The sequence below is a fragment of the Pristis pectinata genome, chromosome 8 (genome assembly GCF_009764475.1).
Source record: "Pristis pectinata isolate sPriPec2 chromosome 8, sPriPec2.1.pri, whole genome shotgun sequence".
In the NCBI taxonomy this organism is placed as follows: domain Eukaryota; kingdom Metazoa; phylum Chordata; class Chondrichthyes; order Rhinopristiformes; family Pristidae; genus Pristis; species Pristis pectinata.
In genome coordinates this window covers 87160553-87178468 of record NC_067412.1, presented here as the reverse complement: position 1 = coordinate 87178468, position 17916 = coordinate 87160553, and the positions used below count along the sequence as shown (strand labels likewise).

The 17916-nt window shown below is 40.0% G+C and overlaps 1 protein-coding gene across 1 annotated transcript in view; it reads right to left on the bottom strand.

The window, feature by feature from the left end:
* nexmifb (neurite extension and migration factor b) overlaps positions 1-17916 on the bottom strand; it is a 192646-nt gene that overhangs the window by 8263 nt on the left and 166467 nt on the right. Inside the window, exons 3-5 of the mRNA XM_052022420.1 lie at positions 12761-12918; positions 4698-8994; positions 3526-3859 (exon numbers count right to left, since the gene is read on the bottom strand). Of these exons, the coding sequence (XP_051878380.1) occupies positions 3694-3859; positions 4698-8994; positions 12761-12794 (4497 nt within the window). The 5' untranslated portion in view covers positions 12795-12918 and the 3' untranslated portion in view covers positions 3526-3693. The remainder of the gene's footprint in view (positions 1-3525; positions 3860-4697; positions 8995-12760; positions 12919-17916) is intronic.

Genomic DNA, 17916 nt, shown 5'->3' with positions numbered 1-17916 from the left:
CAGAACTGAAAGGCTCAGTCCACAGCAGCAGCCAATTGCATTCATGACTGGATGCTGAGGAAACTCATTATGTAGGCCTAGTGGTTGATAATTGCATATATTCTGGTAGTGAATGCAAAATAGGGACAAAACAGGAATGAGCCCATAAATTCAACCGGAAGTCCTGCACTGAAATAAGATTGGCTTTGATAAGGTGGTGGCATGGAGAATCATTGAACTACCCTCCAGGTTCAGGGTAAGGTGTGGCCAGAAGGAACCAATACTGGAGGTATTCATGTTGGACTGAAGAACTGAGGCAGAGTAGGGCCGGGATTCAAGGATACCACAATATCCAGAAATGGGAGAAAAATATACCAGAGCATGAAGCCAGCCTGCAGCTGAAATTGAAGAATCAGTATAAACAATCAGCCGCTCAGAGCAGCAAACTTATCAAGTACTTAAAAACTTGAGTGAATGAGCCGCAGAGCTGAAACACAGCAGCTAAGGTTTCCAGTGCAGAAAGGTAATGCTGTTATCAATAGAGAATGAGGAATTTGGTAGTGAAATCTGAGAAAAGATCCAGTGCTCATTGAGAAACATGATCACCAGGCATGTTTAATTCTATTGAAATCAGTGTAAGGAAGATCAGGAAGATTCTACATTGTGTCTTTATTAGTCAAGGCATTGAGTTCAAGAGTCAGGAAGTTAAACTGCAGCTTTATAAAACTCTGGTTAGGCTACATCTGGAGTATTGCATTCAATTTTGGTCGCTCCATTATAGAAAGGACATGGAGGCTTTGGAGAGGGTGCAGAAGAGGTTTACCAGGATGCTACCTAGATTAGAGGGCTTGTGCTATAAGGAGAGTTTGGACAAACTTGGGTTGTTTTCTCTGGAGCAGCGGAGGCTGAGGGAAGTTCATAAAACCTCATAGAAGTTTATAAAATTATGACAGGCGTACATAGAGTAGGCAGCCTGCATCTTTTTCCCTGGGTTGAAATAGCTAATACTAGAAGGCGCGTATTTAAAGTGAGAGGGGGAGAATTCATAGGAGATGTGCGGGGCATGTTTGTTTTTACACAGAGAGCGGTGGGTGCCTGGAATGTGCTGTCAGGGGTGGTGGTGAAGGCAGATATGCTAGAAGCGTTTAAGAGGTTCTTAGACAGGCACATGAATATGCAGAGAATGGAGGGATATGGACCACGTGCAGGCAGAACCATAGAACACTACAGCACAGAAAGCAGGCCATTCAGCCCTTCTAGTCTGTGCCGAAACTTTATTCTGCTAGTCCCATTGACCTACGCCCAGTCCATAACCCTCCAGACCTCTCCCATCCATGGATCTATCCAATTTATTCTTAAAACTTAAGAGTGTGCCCGCATTTACCAAGTCAGATGGCAGCTTGTTCCACACTCCCACCACTCTGAGTGAAGAAGTTCCCCCTAATGTTTCCCCTAAACCTTTCCCCTTTCACCCTAAAGCCATGTCCTCTCGTACTTATCTCTCCTAACCTAGGTGGAAAGAGCCTACTCGCAGTTACTGTCTATACCCCTCATAATTTTGTAAACCTCTATCAAATCTCCCCTCATTCTTCTTCTACGCTCCAAGGAGTAAAGTCCTAACCTGTTCAATCTTTCCCTGTAACTCAACTCCTGAAGACCTGGCAACATTCTAGTAAATCTTCTCTGCACTCTTTCAATCTTACTGAAATCTTTCCTATAGTTAAGTGACCAGAACTGAACACAATACTCCAAATTTGGCCTCACCAATGTCTTATACAACCTCACCATAACATCCCAACTCCTATATTCAATACTTTGATTTATGAATGCCAGGATGCCAAAAGCTTTCTTTACAACCCTGTCTACCTGTGACGTCACTTTCAGGGAATTATGTATCGGAACTCCCAGATCCCTTTGTTCCTCTGCACTCCTCAGTGCCCTACCATTTACCGTGTATGTCCTACCTTGATTTGTCCTTCCAAAATGCAACACCTCACACTTGTCTGCATTAAATTCCATCTGCCATTTTCTGGCCCATTTTTCCAGCTGGTCCAAATCCTCTGCAAGCTTTGAAAGCCTTCCTTGTTGTCCACTGTCCTTCCTCGCAGAAGGGATTAGCTTAATTAGGCCTCATTATCTTAACTAGCCCCACACAACTTTGTGGGTTGAAGGGCCTGTTTCTGTGCTGTCCTGCTCTCTCTTTTCAGTTTGCAAGCATCGTGATCTGGAATTGACTGCCTGAAAGCAGAAATGAGGGGGAGAAAATTGCAGGGTCATCAGGAAAGAGCTAGGGCATGATCCTACTGGATGGTTCTTGCAGAGAGATAGAATGGGCTTGATGGCCCAAATGGCCACCTCTGTGCTCTCACAATTCGAAAATTCATTGTATCTATCAATGCTGTCCCATGGTTATCTATTATAAGGCATATTCCTTGTACACCAGCTTAATCTTCCTGAGAGGGTACATTCCAATACAGCAGAGTACGCATCAAATTCAATTCAGACATTGATTCACAATAACTACACAAGGTTAAAGAGAGAAGACAGAAAAGGCCACTCGGTCCATCAAGCTGCTAACCTTCAAGCCCAAAAATGATTATGTTTTTGTGAAAATCTTACTCCATCATCTCAGTTCCCCAACTTTCTTCTGCTGGGGAAGATAAAGCAAATGGAAAGATCAATGCAGTACCCTTACCACAGGACAAATGTTGCAAACACTTCTTAAAGGAAGGATAAATGTTAGGGCAAAGAAAATATTAGGATAATATTAGTCAATGAAATGTGATTTAAGAAAATGAAATTTGAGGAAGTTTTCAAAGGAAGACGAGAAGGGAACTCCAAAATACAGGACTTTAAGTGGCCAAGATCATAGGTGATGGTTGTAGGAATGGATTTGCACAAGGCCACATTCAGAAATGACAGACTTTTGGAGTCAGAGGCAATGAAGATGGGGCCACAAAGGGTTAAATATCTTACACTTCCTAAGTCTGGCTCCTTAATAACTATCACTGCAACACATGTTTAAAGACAGATGAACATGTGGCCATTCAACCCTTAGACAGTGAAATGAGTATTTGCTTTTATCTAGTCCTCTCTTATCATTCAACTTTAACAGACAAGATACCAATAACTTTCACCATTCATTCTCCAAGTCTTCTCTTCCTTGTTTACATCTTTGTAACTTTACTCATCTAAAGCACAAAATCACCTCAACCACATATCACTAATATATATGCTACTTGAGGTATAATGACCAGTGTATTCCAAGATTATTTAGATCAGTAGTGAGTACAAAGTTAGTACAACTTTTCAATCTAATACATTCAAAATACTTTCAAATATTTGATTTCCCTGAATGACTGAACTCTTTGAGGGCAATGAATTATGGTCAGCAACCTCACCAACTCCAAATAGCTTTTCAAAATCCTATCTTAGAATTTACCTTTCTTCGAGTTTGTGAAATTAATCACTGTTAGAACAATTAAGTGTTTTTTTTTGGGTTTCTTTTAAAATAAATATCACAACTTTATCAAAGCATACACTTACCTTAGTGAACTCCAATTATCCATCATGACCATCATCACACAGTAGGACTATATCCATTCAGCACACGGATGGCACTTCCCTCTTTCCTCAGACTTGGTCCAAACAGTATATACCCCTTGTTCGAACTTTCGATAAAGCTCAGATTGAACACAAACCAGTTAATTCCATCTAGACTCCCCAGAGTGAGTTTGCGTGTTGCCAAGCAGATGAGGTAAGCATATTTGGCAAAGTGGAACCACTGCTGAACTTGTTAGCCGTCAGTGTTTTGGTAATCATTGAGGTGTCATAATCCACAGTGAGCTGCAGGTGCTTCAAGGGACTTGCCATAATATTACTGGAATAATAAGTTCAATTTGTCTTTTATTTCCCTCTCTTTTTTAAAAACATATATAAAGAAAAAATTAAGATCAAAGTTGTAATGTTCCTACTGTCATAAAATTATCTTTACACTTGTTCATGGTTTGGCACAGATTTTTGCAAGTAGTGCATGTGTTATTGTACATCATCACTGGTGAAGCAAAGGAGTTCTATCACTCTTTAGAGCACAGAACCTGGAATCTTACTAAAGATACTGAATTCTGCAAGATACATAATAATTACATCTCTTGTAATTCCAGCAATTCCATTTTTGTTTGATCACTGACAAGGCCTCTGAACAATTCTTCTTTTGTGAAACATTATCCTGAAGAACACTAAACGTGTGCACAACTGTTTTTGCCGGAAACAAAATCTTCTTCAAACACAGGTAAACTCAAAAGGCCCCATTTTTACTGAGAGCAAACTGCAGCCATTTTTGCTGCAGGAAAACCAAATAATTTATTCCATGGTTCAAAGGGTTTCTATTTTTTTTTGCAGCAGCTGTAGAAAACGTAGTCTACTAAAACGTTGTTAAGGATTATGAAAAAAAATTGAAGTGAAATAACAGTACTAATAGCAACTGTGTTAATTGTACCACAGCCAAGTCAGAACAAAAGTTATTTCATAATTAAGTTTGCCATTCTAGGAGTTCTCATGCAAATCATTCCTTTTGAAAAGGGGGTAGGGGGTGGGGAGAAACTGCCTCTTGCATGCAATTCGTGCGTAAAAAGGGGTAAAATAAGGGGACAGTGCCTAGGCTGAGAAGGTGCTGGGAAAGTAAAGGGTGCATCACAGCCACTGTACTGGTGTATTACCTCAGTTTTTCAAGAGAGGCTGTCACAAATGGGTTCTTGTGCTGCTGTTCACGCTCTGCTCTCTTTACCTTAATCTTTTCATCTCCTGACAATTTTAATGTTGCTTTGTGACGGTACATTTTTTTGTGGATGGGGCCATTACTGGCAGGAATACTTGAAGTTTCAGAGCTTCTGTCAAAAATGCCACTTCGTATGCCAGAACTGAAATTAAATTCATTGTTAGGACCGGTTGGTGCAGTAGTATGAGGAACTGTGCATTTTGCAGGATTTTTATTACATAAGGCCTTGGCTGTCGCTCTCCTGTTTTTAGCAGGCAAAGAACTATTTGATTTCCTTTTTGATTCTGACGTGGTACCACCCAAAATATTCAAGGTTTTCCACTTCAGGCTATTTGCCTCAACGGACTGGCATGTAGCTGAGACAATGTTATGGCTTCCAGGGCTCCATATTGGTTCAATAGAAGCCATCATAAAACGCTGGACTTCAGCCATTCCAGAGGCAATGTTAGAAAGTATGTTACTTGGTTCTTCAAATTCCCTCTGATCGTCAACTAACAGGTTATTACTGTTGGTAGCATTGTGCCCAGCCCAACCTTCACTGGTCTTTTTACTCAAAGGCCAGGTACTGTTACCCCCAGTTTGTTTTCTACCCCGTACAGCACCAGGAGCACGATGTGGAAAGGACTCATTTAGCAACTGGACACAAGGAGATATGCTGTTTTTACTAACAAGAGCATCCAATGACTTGGTGTTGGCAGTAGGTAGCTGTACCTGATCGTTCCTTTTAGGGTGTGTGGCACTGGTCGATTTTTTGGGGGTTTTGGAAGTCCCAGGATTCTGACGCAGGTTACTTCTGCTTTGAGTTTTCTCCGTAGCTTTAGCAGATTTTGGCTTCCTTGGTTTTTTCGCACCTTTTGGAGTTGAGCTTTGGTTTGGGCTCACATGTTTACTGGAGGTACTTTTCCTTTTAGCTTTTTGACCTCTGTTATTACTTACTTTCACCACACCAGCTTGCTTTTCAAATGGATCCTTTTGAGTCAGCTCACTGGTATCTTCATTATTGAAGGAATGAAATTGAAATTGATGATTATTCAAAATAAATGTCTCAGTTGACTGATTGTGTGCTTGGGGTACTGTACCCCATTTCATTTCAGTTGGCTCTCCAAGCATTGCTTGAGCGTGTTCCTGAAAGTCTTTGGGTTTGCCTATTGTTTTGACCTCTGGCCCCACTATTCCAGGTGAAAGATCAGGTGTAATTGGTGGAGAAATCTCAGAGAGTGTCACCTGCCTGAATCGATCGGGGGTAAAGTTTGAGATGTCAAGGAGGTCTGCAGATTCCTTCAGAGGTGCAACTTCATCAATGCTTTGCTGAATTACTAGCTTGGGGCTGCAATGAGCCAAAAAGTCATCACTCATATCATCCTCGCCATCATTTTCACATGACTTCAAACTTAAAGAGCTAAAATTATTGGAGCTTGCTGACAAAGAACCCACTGAATCAAAACTGATGAGCCTGGTGTCATCTGGAGCTACTGAATCTCGATGGAGCTGAAAATTGCCATCACTGTCTTCTATTATGCATGATTGATAGCTGGTATTTGACTGCAGTGGCTGGTTGTGGGAATAATTTTTGCTAAGCACAAGCCCATCACTATGCATATCTATTTGTTGATAAGTATCAGTAATGGTTCCTGAAAGGCTAGCAGCTTCTGCTGGCAGTGATACTGCACCATCCAGACTCATTGACAGAATGGCAGGCGCTCTGAGAGCTGAATATTCCTGTTTTGCATGCCACAACTTTTCAAAGCATGGCGTTTCCTCCTGGTAAAGTGGGGACTGCTGCTGCTCAGATTCAGAGGGCGGGGACATCACACAGCTTTGTGTCAGGTTTGAAGAGTTAAAATGGCCCTGTGCCTTGGAAGCAACGACTGAATGGTTTGGGAAGTAGGAGAGCCCGTTGTGGCTGATGGAATCAGATGCTTCCAGCAGCGTCTGCAAATACCCTCCAGGGATTACTTGCATAGTAGCTGCAGCATTTGCAGATGGCACAGACTTGTCAGACGAGCAGGTGGCTGGTGAGAAAGAAGAATTCTTAGCAGCAGCCTTTGCATGGCACAACTTAGATGAATGGGTGTTGTCTGGAGCACAACGAATAGCATCAGTCAGGAGATTACCTGAACTATTCTGCCTCTTTACAGCTGAATCCATCTCGCTTGCATTTGTCGTTGCCTCAATGTCATCATTTACTGCCATCTTGTGCTTTTTGCTGGTGTTTCTCAGTTTGGCTTCTGCCTTTAACTTTAGTCTCTTTAGTCGTCCCTTCTCCTTTACTCTGTTCTCAAACTTCCCTTGTGGTTTGCCTCTCATAGAAGCAGTCCCTGATGTAACGTTGGTGGAACACAAACCATTTTCGCAGCTAGGAATTTCAATTGCAAATGTCTGGGAGTCTACAAACGCCATCTCTTCTCTTCCAGCGTGAGTCAGCATCTGAGTTTCAACTGGATCAAAAGAGCATGCAATCTGCTTGTTGGGACCTAGCTCAAGCCGAACCCTACGAGCCCGGTGTCTGCTTGCAAACTGTTTGCTTTTCCTCTTGGCAGGATGAGAAAGAAACACATCAGATACCGAGCTATTTAAATGCAGCCTCTTCCTTCTCTCTGTACGCACTGACAACACTCGCTCAGGTTGTCTTTGGAGCCAAAATTCCTTTAAAGGTGCAAGTTTTTCATATTTACCTAATGCTTCTTCTGTTAGACAAACACTTGTCTGGGTGGCATCAATTCTACCTACTTTCACTCGCATATCCTTTTGACCTTTGAACCTATTAATAATTATGTATTTAATAATAACCGGCGGTCCCCTCCGAGCTGATTTTCGACGCTTTCGTGGACACCATTCATCATCATCTTCCTTCTTAGGACCATCTGCTACCCATTCCTTCTTCCCCGAAATCTTTTCATTTTCTATGGAGTCAACATCGTACAGGTAGTCATCACTATACCGCACTTTCCTTTTGGCACGCAGTGCATAATTTAGCTGCCCAGAGCAATTTGCATTTTGTCTCGAGAGATACCCCGTACTATCCATGCTGCCTTTAAGGGTGTCATACGAGGAATCTGTTCCATAGCTGTCATCACTGTACTCTCCCGAATCTTCTACTGAGTGGTTTGTTTCAAAGAAATGATTTCTCTTAGAAGTTGCGTACAGCTTTACATCCACGGTGCTACCGTACTTTTGCAATCCTGTTCTCTCTTCCGATTGGTCCTCATCATCCCAGATGTCAATCTCATCAGATTTGATTTGCGATGCATCTAAATTCATTTTTACAGAGGCTTTGCCTTCCTTTTTTGTGCAGTTTGAAATGACGTTCGGGAAAAAGCTTAACTGCGCTTCTTCCTGAAGTGCGTTTGTCTTTTCTCTGACATTGTCTTGAAAAGATTCATACCTAATCTTTAAAGAGCAGACATCACTGCTAAGAGTCGATTCATCATCAAACATGTAATTGTCCACTTCTTCCTCTGCAAAAAGATTGACTGAAAGCTCATTTTTGGAGCACAGGTCAAGCAGTTCTATTTTGCTTTCACTAATAAAAGACTCAAAATAAGCCCAGTCCTGACTAGGATTTGATAGTAAAGCTTCCTCTCCATTGCATTTGTCCAGCAGTAATCCTTCATAGTAATGTTTTTGGGTAATATCTTCTGACTCACTGTCAGATTTCTCCACATCTCTTTTGTCTGTAGTCCTAGACTTGTGCACGGTAAAGCTTAACAGTTGGTCTGAAAGCAGCTGATCCCCATATCTTCCACTTTCTCCTGTACTCATGCACTGAATCCCTATATCGGAGACAGAACAGGTGTCACAATCCCTGTTCATGTCACCTATCTTCATGCTTATTCCAGGCTCTGCATCAATGCTTTCTTTCGATTCAATGAAGCAGCCCAAACAGGTTCTGCTCTGTTGCATCAAACAATCGTCAGACAGCAATGAAATGCCTTTAGGCTCCGTGTACCTAAATGGGGCTTTGTCAGAATCCTCTGGTACGGACAAATAACTCACACCCTTTGTAACACAAGATGTAAGGGAAATGGCATGTGTAGAGGAATCATTTGAAGTATGTTCAGGCACATCAGCTAGTCTCAGAGGAGAGGGCGGGTCCAACGTGCTGCCCTCTTTTGAAGTTGGTAAAGATAACACCCTGTGGCCAAGTTCATTTTCTTTTGGTGAAGTGAAAGATGATAAGGTAACGGCAGCATCTGCCGCACTGTAAGACTTCATAAATTTCCCTGCTCCACATGATTCTAGATGGAAAGAGAAAAAGCTAAACAATTTTAACATACAGCACTCTAGTTTCCTTTTAAGGTTATGCAGATGAACAATTTAAAATGCATTACTAAGGAGAGATAAGAAAAATTACACACAAATGTTTTCAATTTGAACCAAGAGGAATTATTTTGGCATAAGGGAACTGAGGTAGCCACCATATGGAATTTATTATTGCTATCAAATTACAATTATCTCAATAGAAACTGAAAGGATATGGCAGAACTTGTTAAAATCTCATTATGATTACAGTTATAGCTTAGCTTTCATCTTGGCTCCAATTCAGCATTATTCCAAAAATTATTCATTCATTTAATTTGTTAATTAATCTTTCATTAAAATCTGACATTGGGGCAAGAAGGAAAATGATCAGAGTTTTGAAAGAGTCATACCTAAGTAACTATGAATGTAAACTGTGAAATTTCAGCAGATTAGAATCTGCTTTACAACCACAAGAAACAGATGCCTTGACTAGAATGCTAATTCTGCTGACCTTTGTCTGTTGACAATTTTTATCCATATACATTATTGTTTCTGTACATATCCAGATGATCAAAGGTGCAGTCTTCAGGTAAAGCAAGATTACAGGAGAATGGGAAATTAAGGGATATGCACGCATTTTGAAGATATACATTTTGTCTATAAATGTTAGATTCCCACTATAAATTATTCTGCTCAAATCTAAATAGGAAGCTGCATATGTGAGCTGGTCTCTTAAATGATATGCTCCTGACTGTGGTGTTGCTGAGGTGAGGGCAAAGATTACTTATAAAAAGACAAAGCAATTTCCATTGAGTTGTGGATAAGTCATTTATAAAGGGACATGCACAGATGAAAGATTTTAATGTATTACTGGTGAATATTGTACAGTATTGCAGCTGTTCTGTCAAAGCCAAGTCTTATCTCCAAGTGAACTGGTATGAGAGGCCATTAGGCATTTGGACCAGAGCACATGACCAAAATTCAGTTCCCATTTTGAACTCAATCATAGTTATTTTTATATTCCTATTCTAAATTCATACATCCACATGCACAATCCCCATTGTAAACTTGTCATACAATAACTGCATTATTCTACCTATGGCTACTGCTGAGGTTTCATTGGGAGCAAGTGTAATTACAGCATGTCAAGTTTACATAGGCAGTTTCTATTATCAATGTGGACATAGGAATTGAGGCATATAAAAACATAATGGATTTAAATGCTATGGATCAATATTATAATTAAAAACAATTCTCAACATCTCCTGCAGTTTTCCCAACTGGAAGAAAATGGTCATTTGTTTAATGAAAGCCATTCAATTACAACAGACTCATCTATGTATGCAGCAGAAGTAACAGGCAACTGTTGGAAATGATTAATATGTAATCACAAATCAACTCTAGCTGCTTTTAACTGGAATTTTAAATACTAGCCCTTTTTCTAAATATTACATGCACAAATATTCAAATGCTATTTTTGGTACCTATTTGGTAATCTATGGTGAAAGACCCAAATCCATTGCCAAGGTTACCTTTATTTCAGAAATAGGGTCAAAGCAACTTAAAGATAAGACAGTAATCTTGTCCACCTTGCAAACTGCACAAAGTGGGGGAATATGGTTCACAGCCATGGGGTCCATCAAGGAAGTGGTGTGTTAGAGATCAGGCAGCACATAAATCTATATGGCAGAAATTCCCAATCTTTATTTTTATTTTCACTGGATGCCTGCATGTCCCTACATGCTTTATATTTTAACCTCAATATCAATTCTTATTATTTGACATTCTTAAATGTTCCTTATAACTTCTCTCTGCTTAGCCCAATAAGAATGTATCACTTCAAAGATCCAATAATGCTTTATCTCAGCCTAGGCAAAGAACCAAAATAAGGGGAAAGGAGAGATACTTCCTTTTTCAAAAAAATTGGTTTGAAATTATTAAATTTATTTTTAAGGGTAGTTTTCTTCCTTTTTACATCAAAAGGAAAGATACAAGTGTCGTGAATTGAGTACTTTCCTTTGGAATCAAGTGTCTATACAAACATTCTCAAAATCAGCTACAGGATGGAGTTTTAGTTCTCTTTTTTCTCCAGCAATCTATTTTAATGGCCAAATCAAATACGTACTCTTGGGTGCGCTGTGCAGTGTGACATTTTCATTTCCCATAGCAGTCTCTTTACAGCTCTGAATGAAAGTCAATGCAATGTCAATTAATGACAAAGTATTATATAGGTACATGGTGTATCATCCAATTCATTCCATTTTCAGCTTTATTCTACTGTCATGGTATCTCACCAATTGTATTTCCCAAATAAATCTAACATTCAACTAGTTAGACCTGTTAAATTCTTTCCTCTCAGCTTCCCCTCTCCTTTCATTCCAGTGCTCTTTGTTAAGAGTGGACAGGCTCACAATAAGCTTGAGGGACCACCTCTTTTATACACCCTCCTCTTTAGAAACTCTAGCCTTCCTGGATAACATAACATTTTGGACACAAGTGGCAGGAAAATTTTCATCTTAAACATCATGAAATCTGGAAACAAGTCATTTTACAACTATCATCTTGGTACACTAAGTATTTCAGCTTTGCAACAGGAGGCAAGAGGGGAAACGAGGCAGAGACTTGACATCTGTTCTTTGCTGTATAGATGCAATTTAGTTGCATGTTAAACTCTGTTTCTGAAATTGGATTCCACTGAAGTCAAACATGAACCTCAACACATAATTGTTATTATATACCAAGTCTAACGCATGCAACAGAAGCTGATTTTCCATAACTTACTACATTAATACTGCAAACGCAATTCAAAGTTGGCTGTAAGGTGCTGAGAATCATAAAAGGCTTCATTTAAATGCAAATTTTTTCCAGAAAAATTTACAAAAGCTATTCACAACAGTAAAAGGAAGAGCCTTTATGTTAAATCTGCAGAAGGAGGACTTCACCACTTACACGCCTGTAAATTCTAATGCATCCATCAAGGTATTCTAAATTAGAAAAGCAGTGGGATACCAATCATCTTACTGGACATTGGACGCTGCAGAAAATCTTATCTGTGCCCAAGCCCAAAACTCAGAGCAGCAGCCTTGACTTTCCACATTCTTGCAGACAGAAACGTGCCGCCTAGTCCTCCTTTCCCAAGGCCAGGCTTGGGAGCTCTTCAGCTAGTAGCCCACTTGGCTCTGGACTGTCCTCGGGGGGTGGGGGGCTTCTGAGAGTTGGGGTGGGGGGGTGGAGAGTTGAGTATCATATCAAAAGAACCATCAGTTGATATTGTTGATGGGGGGGCGGGGGGGGCGAGGCGTGCTGGAAATCACAATGGACTAACACTGAATTTTTGGTTGGGGAAAGGGGTTATCAGAAGGGGTGGCCCACAGGGTAGTCTGGAAGGGGTAACTGGTGCCAGGAAGTGACACCAGGAATTAGGTAATAATTAGGTTATCTAATTGTTACCTAATCTGGATAAAAGTGATTTTCAGTCACATCATGTCAAACACGCTAGAGCTATTCAATCTAATTTTAAGACAATAATGTCCTTCTACCTTGCTGTGAGCATACCTATTGTTTTTCATCAACAGCAAGTGACTCAAGTAATTCAAATTATCCAGAACTTTTACAGGCCTTTTCATGTATTGTTCACCCCCTATTCTCCAGTGAGGCCATTTATAACGTTTTTGTTGAAAATAGCAACAGATGTCAAAGTTTTGGCACTTTTTTTCCAAATCTGCAACAGGGATTGAATAATTTATGAATTCATTGACATACCTGCTGTTTCCATGTTCTGTGCTTCGACAAACATGAAATATTGGCTGGGTTTAAATTCTCCCTGTAAAGTTAGCCAATGAATTGAGAGTCTGCATGACGCCGGTGCACAGGCACTGTTTATGTAACCACCCTCACCAACAGTTTTCAGAAAGATCCTCCTGCAAAACATTGTTTGACCAAAGAAAAAGTGAAAATGAATTACCAATGAGTAATCCAGTCATTTATACATTTTCTACACTTTTAGCTTTATAAATGTACTTAAAAGTATTGCTGAAACTGGAAATCTAAAATAAAAACTGAAAACACTGGAAGTAGGGCAGGCAGCAACTTTAGGGAGAGAGAGGGTTAACATTTTAGGTTGATGAAATAACTTGAGATATTCAGTATCTGGTGATATGATTCCATGATAAATTCATAGACAACCAGATTAGGAATCAGGCATTACAATCTGGACTGGTTGGACCATTTCAATTAGTCAATGTGGACACCTTGGTCCTCTTTGCAAACGGATTATGTCTCCAGTCTCATTCTCGCCCTCACTGCACCTGTGAAGCAGAACTTGGAGAATGTAGCTCAGTCTTCACAATGCTTGGATATCCTATGCTAATGCAAATGGTCTCAGGAAGAGGAAGGGAAAGAGAGGGATGACTTGCGTGATTGCCTGCTTTAACCTTTTCACAGCTTGCTTCATTATGCCTGGATCTAATTACCTCTTCCAATCCTTCAAGCCAATTTTCTGTACAACCTTTAGAATGATGGACTGAATTCATGGTTAAGTAACAGCCACCGTGCAAAGGCATTTTTTTGCAAATTTAGGGACTGTAAATTCTAAGCAATCTTGACTTTATCCAAGGAGCAAAAAATCTTACTCTGAGCTACAACATTTTCACACCTGTAGCAGAATTAATGCAGCTCACTAACATCTCCTCGTTAACCCTAAACAGAAAGATCACAGCTTTTATTTTCACTCCTAGCTCAGAGAGACAGGAACATTGTAATCCACATAGATTCTCTTTTGTTTCTAACAACCTTAGTTTATAAAACAGTTAATATTGAATCAAATTACAGAGAGCTGCTAACGTGGTGTAATCTTGACAAGTTTTGCACATCGCAGAAAGTATCTTTGAGTAAAACACTTAAATAGGGAAGGCAAAGAAGGATACAGTCCTAATGTGGTCAAATGGGATTACTGCAGATGGATAAAAAGGTCAGCGTGGACATAATGGACTGAAGGTCCCATTTCTGTGCTGTATTACTCTATGATTCTTTGACTAATAATGACTGGGATTCAAAAGATTTCATAAAGAATTGGGAACAAAATTTATGACAGTTTTCAGTGGAGGATTTCAATGAAATTCAACTCTATTTAGAATCTTAACACTTTCACTGTCACTGAAATTTATTGCTTCACATAAAAGCTCTAAAGATCAAACTTTAAAGAGTACACAGCTGCATCCATTCTCCTGATACATAACAATCAGTGTTGTTCGTCAGCACAAAGAGTAGAGCGAGAAGAGCAAAGGTTGTGAAATTTCAGGTGACTCCTTCCTTTTTTGTAATCCTTAGAGGTAGGGTAGCATTTCTGATCCCCGGAGCCAGAATTTTGATTCACTGGGTGAATAATTCTTTTACATAGAAGTAGTAGGTGCACACATTAATTCAGAGTAACGTAATAGTTTATTATTGAGGGATGCTGTTCCCACACTCACTTTAAACTCACTGGGCTCTGTTCCTATGTTTCTTATACACACATTGGGGCTTTGCTTCATGCTTCTTATGAACACAAGATAAAGTCACTAAATGCAGGTCATCAACAACATTACATTGAGGTAGAACAAATATGGCTATATTAAGAAATAGCGATTAGGAGACTCTGAATGCAGGAGTCGTATTAGAGCTACTGTTAAGTGCTTTTGCTGGATGGGTTCTAACAAGTTGTATAGACTCTCCCTTCCATAATTACTCCACAAACCCGCAGACTGTAGGAAGAATTTAGATTGAGCGGGGTAGGAAGCTCCAAGGAACTGAACCGGAGTAGGTGTCTATGAAATAAGTCAGAGAAGTTGCAGGGCCAAGAAAGAAAAAAAATCAGCAATTTGGAAATAACAAGGAAGGTCAGAGGAGCATGAACATTTCAATAGTGGCAAAATAAAGAGACAAAAAGAAGGGTGTGACATAGAGGTTGGACGCTGGCAATTGGAGAAGAATCATTTTAGCTCAGTCACTTTACAATAACACTGTATCAGTTTTCCAAAATAATGGATTATCCCATATCTGATTGAATGATGCAAGTTAATTAGTGGGAGCAATGCTATTATCCAAGATCACTGTTCTCAGGGATGCTCTTCTGTATTCCAGCCTTTGTACAGGTTTAAAGCCAATGACACTCCAATAATACAGCCTCCTTGGCACTTTGGTTATGCTGGACTGGCAGATTTTTTGGACTATTAGATGATAATCCCATTAATACACCAGCACACTTTCAATTCACTTTTTTTAAAGACGTTACACAGTAATATGATAAATTTTCCAGTAAACCAGACAATTTTACAGAGAGGATAGAACAAAACCCAATGTGTTTAAAGACAGGGTGGGAAAAAGGACCTGGTGTGCTTAAAATGAGTATGGGAACAGGGTCCTTGTGTTTATAAGGAGCATGAAGCAAAGCCCCAATGTGTTTATAAGAAGCATGGGAACAGGGCCCAGTGAGTTTAAAGTGAGTGTGGGAACAGCATCCTACAAGATGGTAGTGAGGAAGGCAAATGTAATGTTAGCATTCATTTCGAGAGGACTGGAATATAAAAGCAAGGATGTAATGCTAATGCTTTATAGTGCATTGGTCAGACCACATGTGGAGTATTATGAGCAGTTTTGGGCCCCATATCTAAGGAAGGATGTGCTGGCATTGGAGAGGGTTCAGAGGAGGTTTACAAGATGATCCGGGGAATGAAAGGGTTAATGTATAAGAGGCATTTGATGGCTCTGGGCCTGTACCCACTGGAGTTTAGAAGGATGAGGGGGATCTCATTGAAACCTACTGAATATTCAAAGTCCTGGATAGAGTGGATGTGGAGAGGATGTTTCCAGTAGTGGGAGAGTCTAGGACCAGAGGGCACAGCCTCAGAATAGAAGGGCATTCCTTTAGAACAGAGATGAGGAGGAATTTCTTGAGCCAGAGGGTGGTGAATCTGTGGAATTCATTGCCATAGACGGCTGTGGAGGCTGTCATTGGGTATATTTAAAGCAGAGATTGATAGGTCCTTGATTAGTAAGGGTGTCAAAGGTTATGGGGAGAAGGCAGGAGAATGGGGTTGAGAGGGAAAAATAATTCAGCCATGATCGAATGGTGGAGCAGACTCAATGGGCCGAATGGCCTAATTCTGCTCCTATGTCTTATGGTCTTAGATACCAAATCACCAGGATTTTCAGACAATGGGATAGCGGGTTATTGGAGTTTGACCGTATTAGTCAAGTTTGCTCTCAATCCTTATAATGATGTCAAATGACATTCTCTAATACAAAATGAGCTTCAAAGAAAATCAATAGAACATTAAGTGCTTAATTTAATGTAATCCAACCAATAAAAAAATTGCATGTTTCTCTTTTCGTGGATGCTTCCTGATCTGTTGAGTGTTTCCAACATTTTCTTTTTTTACCAGATTTCCAGCATCTGCATATTTTTTTTATTTTTATTTGCATGTAATTGGGTTCTGTCCAAGTAAATTTGATGGTAAAATATATTCTAATATTTATGGTACTTGTTTCCTAAAACAGAGGATATTGCCTTATCTGATCTAATGATGCTAATTAATTTCAGAGAGCAATGCTATTATCTGAGATCATTGTTCTCAGTGCTGCTCTTCTATATCATATGTTGCCAATCTGACCATCTGTTTGTCACATTTTCAAAACCCTATGTTCCGATTATTCTTGCTCAGTAAACACAGCAGGTACCATTTTGTTCCCTAGTACAAGCTCTCCATGCATCACACCTAACCTCGAATCTAAGCACTGCACCTGTCTCTTTGTGGCTTCATTTGACCTCAAGCTCCTCTCCAACTGCAAGCTGGACAGCTCCTACTTTTAGGATGCAGAACAGACCAAAAAAAGGTCAGAAGCATGGTTGATTTGAGTCTACTTGCCTCCTGACTGAAAAGGAAACTTAGGTCAGTAATGGAGTTGTTAAAGTCAAGACATGATCCTCTTATTTATGAAATGGGTTTGATATAGTGCTCGTTCAGAGTAAACAATGTGTGCTGCTGTAATTCTATTTGCATGTGTGCATCAGACATGGTGGGGGCTGTCTACAATTACAGCAGGTGTAGCACAAAGGCAGCCATGGATCAGCTGCCTGTAATAAACTCTGGCTGATTTTTCCATTGTGTTCAATTGGTGCACAAAATGTGGCCTAATTCACCAGTGCAAAAGTGAAAAGAAGGCCATTGTTCTACTTAAAGGGGCCATCTAGTGAAGGTTGGTGGAATTGGTGGACAGCAATATAAAAAAACAGAAAATGCTGGAAAACACCCAGGAAGTCCGGCAGCAGCTGTGGAGGGAGAAAGAGAGTTAACGTTTCAGAATGAAGACCCTTTGTCAGAATTGGGAAAGAGAGAAAATAAGGGTTTCTGACAAAGGGTCTTCAACCTGAAAGGTTAACACATTTTCTCTTTCCATAGATGCTGCTTGACCTGCCTTGTGTTTCTGGCATTTTCTGCTTTTATTTCACATTTGCAGTATCTGCAGTTTTTGAAAAAAAATGTTCAGATATTACAATGTCATTGGAATGAGCAAGAGAAAAGGAATGAGCTCGGCCAACCCACATTTGTCAACAATTACATACACCCAAACATCCAAATTAGTTGGCATGAAAGGCAAGAGAAGCTGAATAAGTGAGTGCCTCCTTGGAAGTAACATACTGTCCAGTCAACCAGAATGTAGTTAAGAGTCCACATTGAATTAGCATCTTGGCAGGGAAGGCTGTCAAACCCTGTTCTTAAATGGATGACTTTCCTGATTTAGCACACCGCTGACAAGAATTGGAGCCCCTGCTCACTATCTTACTCTATCAATACCAGAGAAGACTTTCAATTAAGATATCATACTAGGATTAATACATTGTTAATCTATTAATGGAAATTGAAATCATGGCGATTCAT